At 42.7% G+C, this 16,011-nt stretch overlaps 1 protein-coding gene across 1 annotated transcript in view; it reads right to left on the bottom strand.

Annotated features, from left to right (window-relative positions):
* The window catches only part of glra4a (glycine receptor, alpha 4a), a 56,180-nt gene that overhangs the window by 17,908 nt on the left and 22,261 nt on the right, over positions 1–16,011 (bottom strand). Inside the window, 2 exon segments of the mRNA XM_030395340.1 lie at positions 1,257–1,324; positions 2,138–2,337. Coding sequence (XP_030251200.1) covers positions 1,257–1,324; positions 2,138–2,337 — 268 coding nt within the window.

Here is a 16,011-nt window from a genome sequence, read left to right as displayed (position 1 = left end):
ATGAAAAACAATCAGTTGCACTTTTTTCTTGTTATTGTCCTCATCGACGGGTCTGATGAGCTCAAGTATCAACATGTAAATGGGTGTTTAAGAGCGTTTTTCCATAGACGTTTATGGAAAGCCGTGGGAGTGGAGATGATTCATAATCATGATTGCACGAGTGTCAATGACTGACACTTAAACAGAATCAGGTGTCGACACATTTCATTTGTTAGTCCACACAGTTTCCTGCATGTGGTCTTGGAGGATTTGAAACCAGGTCAATGGTTGATTGTAGAAAAAGTAAGATTTCAGAAATGCATCTGTGATTAAAATGAATGTTCACACGTCCCTTCACAATGATAGATACGAGTTATTGCACGTGCTCGGTCTTTGTAATGTAGCCTCACTGGTTCAGGATAATGAGGCCTCGCTCTTGTGTTCATGATCCGGCTTCCCCGTGTTCATCAGATTCTTGGAAAAGTACCTGATTGAATGAGATGGTTTTACTGTTTGTTCAATTGTTGCAACCATCACCGTGCCGCTGACGAGCAGAGGCGTTGGCGAAACAAGCCCGGCCAAGGACGAGTACCGAACACAGTCACTCCCGGCCTGCAGCCAGACACATGAGTAATTAATTTAGAATTCTAATCTGCGCAATTAATTCAGAATTCATCTTTAGGCACTGTGGATTGTTCCTTTCCTTTGCCTGTTCACTTCATTTATCACAATGAAGAGCACGCTTCACCGGCGTATACAATGACTTCATTAGTGTTGTCATTTCCAGGCCTGACCCGACTGGAGGTCCGACCCTCTGGGTCTCCCTCAGACACTCTTTAAACACTTCACTGCTGCGCTGTGCTGACCCAGCAGCTCTCGCACTGTAAATGCAGACTTCAGGGCCGAAACACTCGTCCTCTCTCTCTCATACCCCTTTTCATTCACTTTCTCAATTTTTCATTTTAATTGCAGAGTGGACAGTTCATTATCAGCGTGTCAGTGACCCATTGGTCTCTGAAGGTTGCACTGTTACGCTCCAGGAAACACAGAAAACGAGGGAACGGCTCCAGCACTGAGCGGATTAGAAGAAGAAGTTGGTAGGAAAAGAAAGAGGATGTAGAGTTTTTTCAAGATTTACACATAAAGCACGAGGGGATGCAACTTAAAAAAACATACTCTTTAATCATGTCTAGGAACAAACTACGGTTCTGTGAGTGTTGAGTAGAATCGTCTCTCTAAAACACCTGAGACATTTGAAATCTCCAATGTCTTCTTACCATTGTTGTTTCTGTGATGGAGCCAAAGCTGTTGATGAAAATATTACAAGTGACATTCACAGGTGGACCTGAGGGAAGAAAAAAAACAAAAAAACAGACTGACATGACATGTCTTCAACATCAACATAAAAAGAAAATATATACATAAAGATATCCATATACATATATCTCCTGTGTATGAGCTTAAGAATTAAAGAAACGACTGTGACAGCATCAGTACTGCTCGTCTTTAAGACGGCATGAGGGGGAAGAATTTGTTTTTTCAAGCCTGCCACTTCAAGTTTCTTTACAGCCAAAAAGAAAAATCGTGTTTACTGAGACCAACTTCAAAAAGACTGAAGACAAAAGTCGAAGGAATGACAGATAACGCTGACATTGTTAAATCTGGGAGCAGGGAGGGTCACACAGATGTGTCTGCCCACATTTAATCCGTCTGCAACCCCTTTTTTTAAAAGTTATGCTTAAATCGTGTTTGTGTGCTTCTGCTGTAGAATTAAGTTTTGATCAACATTATTTTCCATCGACCACAGTTTGTTTTTCCTACAATCTACTGGAAGAAGCTCTCACGATAAAAAAAAAAAAACATCTGCTCATTAGCAGCTACAGCTATCACTGCTGGTTGTGTTCAGGCTTTGACTGAATACCGATACTTCTCCTCCCTTCTCCTTTCTGGACATGCCATGTGTAAATATACCGTTATAGTCTCAACTGGAATTTACGTGACAGCGGATCTCAGTTTGAGTGATGCAACAAGAAGAGTGACAGATTACTTTTCAGAGTAATGTGTAATAACTTTCTGAGTAACCACCACCAACACTGATCACATACAAATGTCCATTAATCCCTTTATAAATCACAGATCATCATGTTTGAAGTCATACCGAAGTTTGTGCTCTCTACTGGGTTTTCTTGAGGGCTACTGCGATGGTCGTCCTCGGTGTGCACTGTACCTTTGAAGTTGGGTCTGATGCGGGCATCATATCCTGACGTCTTCCCCATGAGCTTGTCCAGGAAGTCTGAAGGCGACAGCTGAGGTCCTGCCCTGCCGGGGGGCTTTATCTCCTCCTTACAGGAGCTCAGTCTGACATTACCCGGGGGGAAGGGAGGGAAGGGAGGGAACAAATGCAAAGAGAAAGAGAAAGAAAAAGAGAGAAAGATTTGAGAAACAGCAGTGGAGGAGTGTGTATGTATAAGAGGTAGCAGCGGGGGTGGCGGGGAAAAAAATAATGAGAATCAGAATAAGAAGCCAACAGCTATCGCCAAGTCAGTCATCAGCAGAAAATACCCAGCGGTGGATGAGGAAATGAGGGTGAAAAATGATGAGTGAACGGCTTGCCTCAGCTGGCAACTAAAAGCTTATCTATCTCACATCATGTCTGAGACTTATTGTGGTTGTTAGGCCGTAACTACAGAGAAGCAAAACAGACTCGGAGGTAAACTTGTCCCTCTCCTGTGCCTCCCGCCGCTCCTGGCTTAGCAGGGGTAAGGCTTGACAGATTGATGGCTCAATTGTAATGCTATGAATGTCACACCGGGGAGAGGAAAGAGTTGATACAAGCTCCAGTGAGGCTCAGGCAGCCGCTGACAGGAACAACCAACAGGCCCGGGTGAAAGGAACCAGAGGAAGGGACACGGAGAAAATCTTAAAGAAAAGGCAGAGAAAGACCGGAGTAAACAAGGAACAGGCGCTCGGCGGCAGGAAACAGGGTTCGTAATGGATTTGATTTCCAGCCGGGCTCCTGCTGTAACACAGCTGATTGCACCCCATGCTTGTGATACAATTGTTAACAGTTCACGATCTGTCATGATCTGAAACTCTGGAGTACAAGACAGCGGGTTCAATCCCCTCCGAGGCACAGCTTTACTGATGCATGAGTGTGTGTGGAGCCAGTCACTGATCCACCAATCTTACGGACTCTTCGCTGTGTTTAGAGTCACGTACGCTGCATCGCCAAAGAGCCACAGGATCCAGGATGTTTTCAGGACTTCAGGAGCTTGTAATAGCTTGTAATGAAGCCACAGTGATGGCTATAATTTTGACTCCTTCGCTGTATTATAATTAGAAAGCTATGGTTACATGTGCTATTGCATGTTGCAGTAAAATATGCATAAATAGGTCTCAGGGCCCACCAGCTAATCACACGATATTATCCTCCGGGTGAACAGGCACTGCCATTTGGATGTAATCAGCGGCCCTGCTCCCATTAAACTGAGCAAAGACCTCCACGTCCCTGTGCTGCTACTCAGCTTGAGTTTGCCCCCATTACTATTTCAGCAACAATACTTCTCAGAGAGGTAGTTTCAGCCCGTCCTTGTTTGCTCTCTCACAGCCGTCAGACCCGCAGCTTAGGTGTCCTTGCTCACTTCTTGATTCGTCAATGATTCCCAGACTTCACAAGGAAACCAGCACGTTGTCAATATCTCAGTGTTCTCAATAGACAGCACCGTCCTTCGATGTCCAGATTTGAATGAATGCAGCCATCGGGATATTGATCAAGGACTTATTCCTTGATCGATGTAGAATGTGCTGTTGGCAAGACTGTAATTTGCGTCAAGACCACCTGTTGTTTGCTCATTTCTGTTCTACCACCACTATTGTTAAGGTTAGGTAAGGTTTAATTTAAGGTTGGAGGGAAACAAATGGCGGTCATCCCTACGTTCCCCGGGTCCTATGTTCCCCGCTTTGTATGGAACCGGGGAACATAGGACCCTTTTTTCTAAAAAGGGTCCTATGTTCCCCAAAGGGTTAGGGTTAGGGTTAGGGTTTATTAGTCTTAAAACATGAAAAATGCCAGAACAGGAGGCTGACCCTCTACGCAGCTATGACTAGACTGTTGCGCCCACATAATTGTACTGTACACATTCCAGCATATGGATATTGTCCCAAACACTTTTCAAAATAAACTGACGATATTATAGGCCCAACGAAATTAAATTAAATTAAATTAAATCATCGAAGGCATAGACCTATGTCGCACAATGCAGCAGTTATGGAAATTATGGTGGAAAAAATAATCCCTTAATATAATTGGACCCGTTAAGGAAAAGCGGGGAACATAGGACCCGGGGAACATAGATACGCTCCCGAAACAAATGGCGGTCATGGTTGAAAGAACACAATTTTGATTGTTTGAATAAAGCAGGATGCCGCCATGTGTCGAAAAGAGGATCACAACTGACCAATCCAAAGTTCGGCCCCCCGTTGCTAGGCCAGACACCAAGAAACATGGCAACACCCGGTTAGCTGCCCATTTAGCCGGGTGCCGCAGCTAGTTTTTGAGACTCCGATCAGACAGCTTAAGGAAGCCGAGGGCAAGGACTACAGCAACAGGATGGAAGGACGTGTTCACGATGTTAAGTTTCATGAACTTGCGGAAACAGTCATTCCAGCACCCGTTTCTGATTTGTAATTTCAACCTGCTGCAGAGCCGTGGACACGTAGGGAGGTCCAAGTAATTCATCATCACAACGTTACACATTTCATTCCTGACCATCCAATAGCTTCCATCCCTGGAGTCACGCTGCCGGTACTGTATGGCTCAATCTAATACAAGGACCCAGCACCATTGTTGATTGTCCCAGTGGAGCTGTGCACACATCTCAGCCTTTTCTTACATTATAAAGCTCAACTCTCACTGGTCCCCTGACTCCACTCCGATGCTTCTGGCTAAGGTCCACTCTGTACTGTTGCTGATTTTACAGTATATTGGTACCCTTTCATCCTTCTCTCTCTCTCTCTCTCTCTCTTGCTTTCTCTCACACAACCTCCGTTACAGACCTTCACAGGTACACTGGGAGATTTATAGTCAGCCTAAGAGTAAGCCATTGATAAAAAAGAAAAAAAAAAAGTAAGTCTCAGTTGTTCTTTTTTTTTTTTACGGATATAAACAAAACAATAAAACATCCTGTTGGGTCTCAAGTGTGATTTTCTCTGACAGGTGGTCACAAGCCTTCACAGACGAATGATGGTGACAATAAACTGCAGTTTTCAGGAAATACTGATGCAGGCGGAAAGAGTCTCGAACACAGAGATTTGTTAATGTTGTTTTGACATAGCCGGCTGATCTAAACGGGGTTCAAACAGTCAGAGTCCTCAGTCTTACCGGGACACGGCAAGTCTAGTCCGTAAGACAAGGTTCATTTCTTACCTCTACGCTGTGTACAGGAGAGGACTTGAAGTCAAACACCTCCTCTACAGATTCTAGTGAAACGCAGCCTGGATGAGTCATTTCTACTTATTGATGTTCATAAACAGTGAAGACACAACAGTATGAGATCCCTCCGCTGTGTTTCTGTGACGCTTCATAAAACCGATTCTATCTTGTTTATGTAACAAACGGTGGGTGAAGTTTTCGGCTCTGAAAAGTGAAGCCGATGGGGTTAAAGTGCCTTAAACCTGCACTCTTTCTAATGGCCAGCAGGGGGCGACTCCACTGGTTTTCAAAAAGAAGTCTGATTGTATGTAATCCTATGAGAAAATGACTCGATTTATAACCTCAGCAAACAGCTTCCTATGATTTTATTGTCTTAATTGCTAGTTTCATGTCTTTGTTAATACAGCATGATGTTTGTTTTTAGGGCGCTGACAAGTCGTTACCATGGTGAGTCTTCGGGTCTCAGTCAGATCAAATCAGCAAAACATCTGTCTTGTCCAAATATGGTCACTTCTGGCTATGTCATGGTTTGGGTTTACTGCTATTTCGCGTTTTATGTCATGTTTTACTTCCTGACTTTGTCTTTTTCCCCACCTGTCTGTTCCTTGTTCCTGCCTTTGCTCCTCAGATTTACTCCGTGTTCTTGCTTTTGTTCTCTGTGGCTTTCTGGTTTGTTTTTTTGGTACTTCACTTTAGTTGTTTCTTGGATTTTCGTTAGCCTTTTTGTTACCTGCCCCCCTTTTTCTTTTTTGGAACACATTTAATCAAATTCAGAAACAATCGGCATTAATTATTTGATGTTAGTCTATGTTGGAGTATGCATATCAGAGGTTTTTATTCATCCGAAAAATCCATCATTTCTTATCATAAACAATTAAAGAACAAACAGATTGTTGTTTTGGGAATAAGGATTATATTTCCTGTGATCGCAGTTGAAACAAACTCTTCGTAGTGAGCTCTCCTGCTGAACTTCTCACCCCGTGCTGAAGAAGGAGCTGCAGGATCTCTGCCTCCCCTCTGGGCCAACATCACCCCTCCATCATATCTTATGCATTTCAAAGCCGATGCCTTAGCAGTGCTTCAGTATTGGCTATAATACATGATGGACAGGGTGAAAGCAGAATCAGCTAATGTCTGTTTTTTACAAGCACGTCAGAAGATTTTGATCTTTTGGTTTCTGGCACAAATACGTCTGCAAGTCTCTACTTCTCAGAAAACACTGTCTGGTTTTAATGCAATATTAGGCAATTGTATTCAGATGTCTTTAGGTGGTTAATGTACTGTTCAACAAGTCACTTTAAAATGATATCTACCCTTTCTGGTGACTATAAAACTACAAGTGTAACTGCGAGTGCCGCCTCAGAACCCTTCAAAGCTAAATTGGTTCTTTGTCTGAATGATTCAATTATTAAGATGCTCTTTGCTGACATTTAATGAGCCTGACCTTCTGCTTCCCTCTATGTCCCTTTTCATCTGAGCGTCCGTGCCAGACTGCTGTCGAGAACACGTAACAACCCTCCTTTTTTCCCTCCTTCCATTACAGAGCAAGTTTAGGCCGTCAGTCTTCTTCTTAGCAAGTGACTTTATTTTGGCGGTGAAAGCAAAGCTGAAATGCAGCTGTATACACACTTTGAAATACTACAAACACACAGGTGGTTATACAAATGTGGAATTCAAGCAGCTTCTGAGAAATGATTTAGTCTTCCTTTGAAATGTCAGTACGCCAGCCAGAGCTCCAGTGCACCTTTTTTTGCTTTAATTAACTCCGTCGTAAACATGGTTTTAATCTCGGCAACCTTTCCTAGATATAGACCGGCGAAGTGATCACACAGACTTCAGAATTCAAAGGCTTCTATTCCGGATGTAGTTTGTTCTTCAGCCGCAGTTGTTCTTCACCCTGTGCTCACATAACTCAAGCGGAGCGCGGCTATGAGAGGGAAACGCTGTTATGACAAACAGCAGATCGACCATGTGAATCCACTGCATGTGCAACTCATCTGAAGAAGAGACGCCGCATCTGATTACGGTTCCGCCCCAACAAGCCTTAAGCAAAACTTCCAGTCAGCCATTAATTCTAATCAAAGTGTGTGTACACATGACGAATGGCATGTCGTACAACATGGATGCATGGGCCAGTGTTGGACATGGTCGCCTTGGTTTCCACATTTTCTCACATTTTTTTTGCTTTCTTTCACAGCCACACTGTTTAAAATAGGCGTTAATCCGAAAACATGGTTCCCGATCAGCACCGTACGTGTGTTCAGCTCAACCCTTTCAATGACAAAATGTGTTTGAAATATCAGTGTGGTGGGGAAAGATCTGGGTTATAGCAAATAGACTAAGGTGAGGCTGTTGTTAAAGGACACAACGGCATCAGTCGTTAAACTGATGCACCAGATGGTTTGTGACACAGAAGCATCTGAGAAGTCGTCCTTGGAAAGTGTTCGGAAAATGGAAGGTGCTCTCAACAAACTTGGCAGCACAATAATCCTGTTCTGATGTAATCTATTATATAGCAGCTTTTAACCTCTTGAGGAGCGGCTGTTGTTGTTTCCAAACGAACAATCACTTTAGTCTCTGTCGCCGCTCCTAAACCATGCTTGTAGCTGCAAGCAGTTCTCTTTAGGATGCTGACTGGTCCAAACAACCGTGGTTTTGCACATAACTGGAAGCCTGGTGGGATAGATTATGTGTTATCTCGTCAGATGAGCTGCCTTGCAAGGTAAGTTTATAGTGTTTTCATAGTGTGTTTCATGATGGACGAGACAAGAAAATGTCTGACTTTAAATGTACAACACAACATAGTTGATGGCTGAGTTTGCAACTCATCAAGTATCGACATTTTGGGTTGGTATGTAGGCCAGCAAACCAACCTTAAGTATATTTGACAAGTTGGGAATGCAACTCAACAATAACCAACTCGAAAATTGGACGTTTAACTTGGGAGATTTGTAACTATTTTATAAGATATGACTGCAAAGTCAAAACAGAAGATGCCTCTCTGTGTCTTTCTAGATTGCGAACAACTTATTTTGTTGCCTTACTTCCTTCCAGGCTCACAACATAAAAGGACAAATCCTGCACTGAAATATCCAAAATGGTTATAATTCCTTGGGATATAAGGATGTTGGAGCTAATGTTTGAGATGCATGTTGAGTTCCTCTTATGTTATTAGGCTGCAGAGGGATCCTGTGAAAACCAACTTTAACTGCTGACCATTCAAAAGTTTCCCTGAAAAGCAGAAAAATCCTGTAAATATTATCTAAAGCTAAACATTTCTGTGACAAGGCGGCTCAGACGAGGAATGAAAGGGCGGCGCATCTCGAGAAATAGTTCCCGTTTCCAGTGTGCCGCATCATTTAGTTGCAGGGAATATATTAACCATACACAGTAGAAGAAAAAGAAGCCGGAGCTGTCACTCTGTATACAGAACGTAAAGCTCAAAGGTATGAGGACATAAATGGACTGGGGAGAAGGGACATAGGGAGGGCAAGGTCAGCAGGAGACCAACATGCATTTACATCTGTAAAATTCCTCCGCTTCCTCTGGTTTTTCTTCCGACATAAAGCCTATACTACAAATAGAGTCTGACATAAATGTTAAATACTTGCCTTCAGATGAATGTTATATAAACTGTAGCTAATAAGCATAACTGGTTGAGTGATTTTCCCTCAAGAACAACGAGGAGCCCTTTCTCTCCGCGTTATCTTCTCATCACGCACGTCTGAATCCTCGTTGAGCTTCACGTTTGGAGGTAACGGATCAAAATGATCACTAATTAGACGGGATGGGATTCTGCCCATGGAGCGCAAAAAAAAACCTATTCTGTTAACTGCGTTTTCATTACGAAGCTGGTGATCGGGAGACAAAGCACATCATATCGCAGTGTGGCTGTTCCCTGGTTTCCTACGGAGGGGAGCACTGGGGGATATCAGGGCCATTAGACATCCATGCATGAACGTAGGAACTTTTTTTTTAGTGCCATTAGCGAAATGGGAAACAGAACAAAACTGCTCTCTCCGCCTGTTCAGACACATTGCTCTCATTTCCTACTCGCCAAATAGCCCTCGACGTCCACTTGAGCCTTGGGTATTGCGCTCGCTGAAGGGCTCTCGCTCTGAGGTTGAGCGCAGGGCTCTCAGACAATCAGAGCAACTTTCTTTCACACGAATTGACTCATCCCAGTGACAGGGCTTGGATTAAAATACTTCGAACCACAGAATGCTTCATGATTCTAACATGGCATGTCGTTTTTTTTCTTTGCCTTTAATGACCTGTGCAGCCCTCACCTTCACTCTACAGCCTATGATGGCCCATGGGCTACCGCTGTCTCTCCGTTTTTTGATCAATAGGCTCATTGGGGAATGGGATTTGAAGCACACTGCAATTTACCCTCGCACATTTATCTTCAATGACATGACCACTGCCATTCCCGCACAGTGACACCTTGAGGTATGGACACACGGATGCAGAAAGGTTTCCTGCAGGAGAAACCTTCTCACGAACCAACTGAAGAAGGGAACACATCTGGATGTTCGGCGTAAAAGCGGAGACTTTGTGAGGATGGATGAAATACACGCTGACATACTGGGATACACTTCCTGTGCGCCAACAATAAGACAGAGGAGAATTAAATAAATTCTGCGTAGATTAGGTATTCAACACAGAGGTTCCCTTTGCAAGGCAGATTACTAGAAATGATTCCATCGGGGTTTATGATGTCACAGGGCAAAACACCTACAGGGCAAACATGCATATTCAATCCATAGTGGATCATAAGATGGATGATTCTAAATGACTCCTGAATTTTTCACACAGTTCATTTTTGCATATGATTTCGATCTGAAGAACGATCTGTCATTATGCAGGAAGAGGCTGCTGATTTACCGTCTACAGTTTACAAGAAAGACAATGGGGCTGCATTCTGCTTTTGTTCCAGATGTGGCTGCTGACCTTCCATATTTCTGCTTTTAACAATACATTGAACGAAAAGACCAAAACCCAACAATGCACATTGTTCTGTCTCTCAATGCTGTCAGGCTTTGCTAAATCCCTTAAAAGAATCTATTGACACATATTGAAAAACGTTGCGTTGGTTCATTTGTTGGATTGTTAGCAGGATGACACAAAAAACTACTGAACCAATTTCAACGGATCTTGGATGGAGGATGGCTCTCGGCCCAGAAGAGACCACATTAACCTTTGGTGCTGATCCGGACAAGAGAAAGGGATGAATTCAGAGGGAACAATGCGTGGATCTTAATGAGAGACATGGCTGGCTGGTCTATAATATGTTATAGATATAATAAAATAATAATAATAAACTTTTTTCATAAAGCACCTTTCAAAACACAGTTACAAAGTGCTTAAAGATATGTTTAATTTTATACTGGATAGGGCTTGATTGAACTGACACAGTGCCATTCTAGTTTATCAAGACATTGGTAATATATGGTAATAACTTATTTTTACTTATTTGTTATCATATTTTGCTTATACATTACCAGACATACAGAAAAATACATTTAAAACTATATGAAAAATGGCAACAACTGGTGTTTGTCAATATAAAAAGGTAAAGCGTGTATAATATAATAATATACTATATTGCACACCTTTAAATATATATTTCAATGCACATTAAGATGACCCTAATCTCAAACAAAAGCCTTCGTCAAGTCCTTATATCATGTTAACATCTAATTACAAGGTGAGATCGTTGTCATAAACTGTTTAATTCACACAAATAATGACGAAAACCTAGAATTTTAACATATTAGATCTACATATATGGAGTTATATTAGGAATATATACTAGTATTTACAAAAAACCGCTGGACACTGCAGATTTTAGCCACTGTTGGTCAAATAATAAAGAGTCCATTGTTAGGGTCTGTTTCCGGCTGCAGATTCGGTGCACTTAAAAGTATTTATAGCAGCGATGCAGTGTTTGCGGAATCGATTCAAGATAAATTACAGCACCCACGTTCACTGTAATGAAAGGAACATGTCAGCTACTGAAGCGGTGCGGCTCATTAATGTGTTTTCATTAGCTTCTGTAAAAAACAATGGAGGTCCACGGTCGCACAGTGGAATACAATATCAGGGTTTGGCAACACGTGCAACACTTATCAATAGGATCAGCTCACTGGTGGTTTTGGTTTTGTCACGTAGAGACATTTAGAATATCACTGCTGGTTTATATGCAGAGGAAAAATGAAAATATAACCGTACAACCGCGTCAGCACCGTTACACACCAAAGTATATGTTGGGATCTAAAGAGTTATACAGACAGTTGGAGGATTAAACAAATACAACTTTAAATATTGGCAGAGGACTTGTTCCCATTAGATATCACCGTTTTTACTGCGCTCGCTTTAAATTCCATCCTTATCTTTGAACTATTTCTATTCTCAGCGTTATCTTTGATCTTTTGTTTAGTCGTAAAGCATAATTGGTTCAGCCATGAGCCAGCTATAGTGGTAGAATCTGCTCCTTATTCAAGTGTATTTAAGTATAAGTCTCAATGCAAACCCCGGGGTTTTAATGATTCTGATTAATCCACGCTAACCTCGAGTGAATCGCAACCCTGCACCGCTCACGTGCACTAATTTGTAATGCAGTCTTTAATCTTGCGGGAGTGAGGCTTGACGTCTCTGGAGCACCAGGCAGAAATTATGTTTGTGGGCTCATGGGCGCCACACTAATGACGAGGGCACAATGAGCTGCTGCTTGACGACAGATTTACGTTCATGATGGCCCGTTTTCTATATGGACTCCGACTACAACCACCCCGGGCTTTTCCCCAAGCAGCCAGAACTAATCCGCTGCACTCGTTGCACTCCCATCCACTCACTCAAAACTCACATTTGTGTGTAATACTGCATAACATCCTTCTCTTTCTGATTGAACTCTGCTATCTGTTTATGAATACTGCATGATTTAAACCAGTTCTACACTTTCTCCAGCTACTAATTGCTACATCTGCTGTCAAAATGTCTTGACATAACGTCTTGTTCAGCCCACACACATTATCAAGCAAACACTTTTTGTTGGAGCTCATCTAAAAAGATATTCTTACAGTTGGAACTTGGGAATATTCAGTTACAGATACAGGATTGTTATGTTATCGCAGCCGTCATCCTATATTTTAATCTGATAATGACACTGCCACTCTCGGGTGGTTGTGCGCTTTTACATCTAATACTTTAGATGATGCACTTCAATCCTGGGAATGTAAATGCAGACCTTGGTAGACGTAAGTATATCAGGGCTCACTCTTATGCCACACACACCATATAAACAGACACTGATGATGGACTGGGATGCCATTTTTTTTGTACATTTAACTTTGTGAAAACAGGCCGCTGCCGCCACCATGACTCCAACGTTTAAAACACTCCCAGCAAAGCAACATGATGAAAACACTGTCATGAAACAGAATCACTCAGTTGTTTTTTTACTCCACTCGAATAAAAGCTGATAACGATGGTCAAAAGCTTCCTACTTCTCTATGATACAAATTTCACAAACCACAAAGATTTGAAGAAACAAGGCATAGAAACCCATCGCTCAGGGAATGAGCAACTTCACTGTGCACTGGTTAAAATCTGTATTAATACTGCTTCTACTTTTACAGTAACAGTAAGCTTTTTGCTGGTTAGAGTTTGGCAAACTTAAATAATACTCACCAAAACTAAAAGATACCAGAGTTCAACAAAAAAATACGACCCTTCGGGGATTCAACAGCAAACAACAAAAGATAGAAATGTCAGTTTGTTACAAAGTCAGGTTTCTCAAATATGTCCAGAGTGAACCCTCTTCCTAGAAAAATCAATAAAGGATCTCTGAAAAAAAGAAAATCTTCTCGGAGCTCCTTCTTCTTCTCCTTCTTCACTGTCTTCATGCACACCGGGGGTGTAAAGTTTCATCACGATATCACTGAGATTTAGATTTTAGCCTCGATCACAAAGGCTGCCACGATACGATTCCCTGTGCACTGGTTAAAATCCGTATTAATACTATGCAACACATGATCAGCAATCATGCCGTTGTTGGACAACAGCAATAAACGAATGGGTATTTTACAGTAACAGTAAGCATTTTGCGGGTTAGAGTTTGGCAAACTCAAATAATACTCACCAAACAACGAAAAAATATGACCCTTCAGGGATTCAACAGCAAACAACAAAAGACAGAAATGTCAGTTTGTTACAAAGTCAGGTTTCTCAAATATGTCCAGAGTGAACCCTCTTCCTAGAAAAATCAATAAAGGATCTCTGAAAAAAAACAAAATCTTCTCAGAGCTCTTTCTTCTTCTTCTTCTTCTTCTTCACTGTCTTCATGCCCAGCAGGGGTCTGAAGTTTCATCACGATACCACGATTCCAATTCAGCTAAATTCAGAGGCCTGCAAATGATATTACACGATAACATCTGGCCGTTTCACATAATCAGCTACAGAAGGAAGGATGTGCATTAGACGAAAGCTGTGATTCACTTTCGATTTGTGACCATCAAATGTATATTCTTAGCTAAACCCAAAAGTCATCTGTGACATTTGAATCAGTGGCGACTCCACCGACGCAGCCCCCATTTTTCCAACTGACCATTAGCATCAAATCATGAAGGAAAAATACATACAAGTGTTCAGCGGTTACTTCCTGTTAGCTCTCCCCCAAACATAAATCAAACAAACACCAGGTTTCCAACAGAGGCAGCTTTAATGGCAATCTCTGTGATAAGCCTGAAGACCTGACCCCCCAAGGGAGATGAACCTAGTGTAGAGCATCCTGAGTCCAACCCGTCCTCCAGATGTCTCTCCGAGCCCCTCTGTATTCAGGCCGCCTTTTTCCACATCTGAGATCTGATATCAGTGCGGATTGCCTCCTGTCAGTCTCCGTGAAGCAGATCTAGCAGGATTTCTGAGAGAGAGAAGGGACGATACCGACTGAAGAAGATTGCTTTGATGTGTCTGCTCGGGGGCTCGAGATGCACCTCGCCGTTGTCCTCTTACAGTAGTCGGCTCCTCCGCCGCACCAGCTTTAGGTTTGTTTCGTCACGTGTCTCGACACAGTAAAGCGTTGAAATAATTAACCGCTTCGTTCTCTATCGGATCAAACGGGACATACGGCGCATCTAGATTCATGCAAATGAAACAAAGCCCACATGTAAACAGACACACACACTCTTCCCGGTTTCTTTTACAGGTGTCAAAACTGACGCACGCCAATTTATGCTGTTCTTATACAACACGATTGAAGCTGGGTGTTTTCGCTGTAGTCAAGGTAATAAAACGCAGTGATTACAGAAGTTGGAATGGATTTTTTTTCATTGCAAACTAACTGGGAAGGTAATTGCACGACATAATGAAGCACTGCGGTGTATGTGTGTTTCACCAGTGCCTTCACATGTCGGGCGCTGCACCCCCCTCCTCATCCCTCACATCCTTCTCTACCTTTAACCACCTCTGGGAAAATCTCTCTCCAGCTGGATTTCACATGGAGGTGGACAACAGTCTGTGTAGTCCACCTCCATGCGAATCCACATGTAATTAGAACACTGCTCGACTGTGATGATTAATGTCTTCCATTTGCTACGTGCACCAATATGAATATGGATAGAGGTGTCAGCTGCCATCAGGAGCAATATAAATCACATCCTCTGATGGCATATGCTTGTTTTGTCCCTGTTATCCGCAGGTAATTTCCAGCTACCATAAGCTGTGTGCTAACTGCTGTAAGCGACTTATGCGATGGTGTTTTCCCTTCCATCGCTCTGACTTTCACCGGGGCTACTCCCTCATGGTTACTAACTGCTAACGCTTGCTGCTTATGGAGGAAGTAAGGGTTAGGTGGTTTTTTCATTTTGCCCCCCCGGGGGACCAGAGCGCAACACAAAGCTCGTGCATTAAAAGAGAGACGTGGAAAAAGCCAAGGGGCCCAGCAGTCGGTGTGCGCTCGGCCCCAGTTATGCTCCACCTGTGCTTTAAAACCGAGGAATAAAAGCAGCTGGGGTTTAGCTGTCAATCCGATTCACAATACAGTGAAGTGAGGTTTCAGCCCGGCAGAAGTAAAAGCAGATAGTCTTACAGAAAATGGTTTCCACAAAAACACACACACACACACACACGCACACATGCATAAGAAGACAGCCACTGCACTCTGCATGACCCATATTTTTGGAAACGACAGCGAGGACGGAGGAAGTTGTAGGCATAGCCGCCGGCCTGTTTCGCTTGATCAAGCTGCTGGCTGGAACCAACAGCGTCATGACAAAGCCACCATGGAGCTGGGTCTACCAGGGATTTTCTGAATCATACCCACAAAGGGAAACAACCTGACAATGCTTTGTGAAATGCTATTTCACTCATGCTGCTCGTGTAGAGTTTCTCTATGTGTTAATGCAGAGGCTGGTTCGGACTCTTCGACAAGGACGTGACTGTTCAGATGCAAAGATGTGAAGATCACTTCATCTTTATCCAAATCCCTAAATATATTTTTATTTCCAGCAGCTATTGTCACTTTTGCAAATGTTACAAATCACTGCAAAGCAAAGCAGAGTCCCTGTCAAGATCATTACTGAGAGAAAAAAAAAAAAATC

The sequence above is a fragment of the Sparus aurata genome, chromosome 18, assembly GCF_900880675.1.
Source record: "Sparus aurata chromosome 18, fSpaAur1.1, whole genome shotgun sequence".
NCBI lineage: Eukaryota > Metazoa > Chordata > Actinopteri > Spariformes > Sparidae > Sparus > Sparus aurata.
This window is presented reverse-complemented; position numbering and strand designations above follow the sequence as displayed.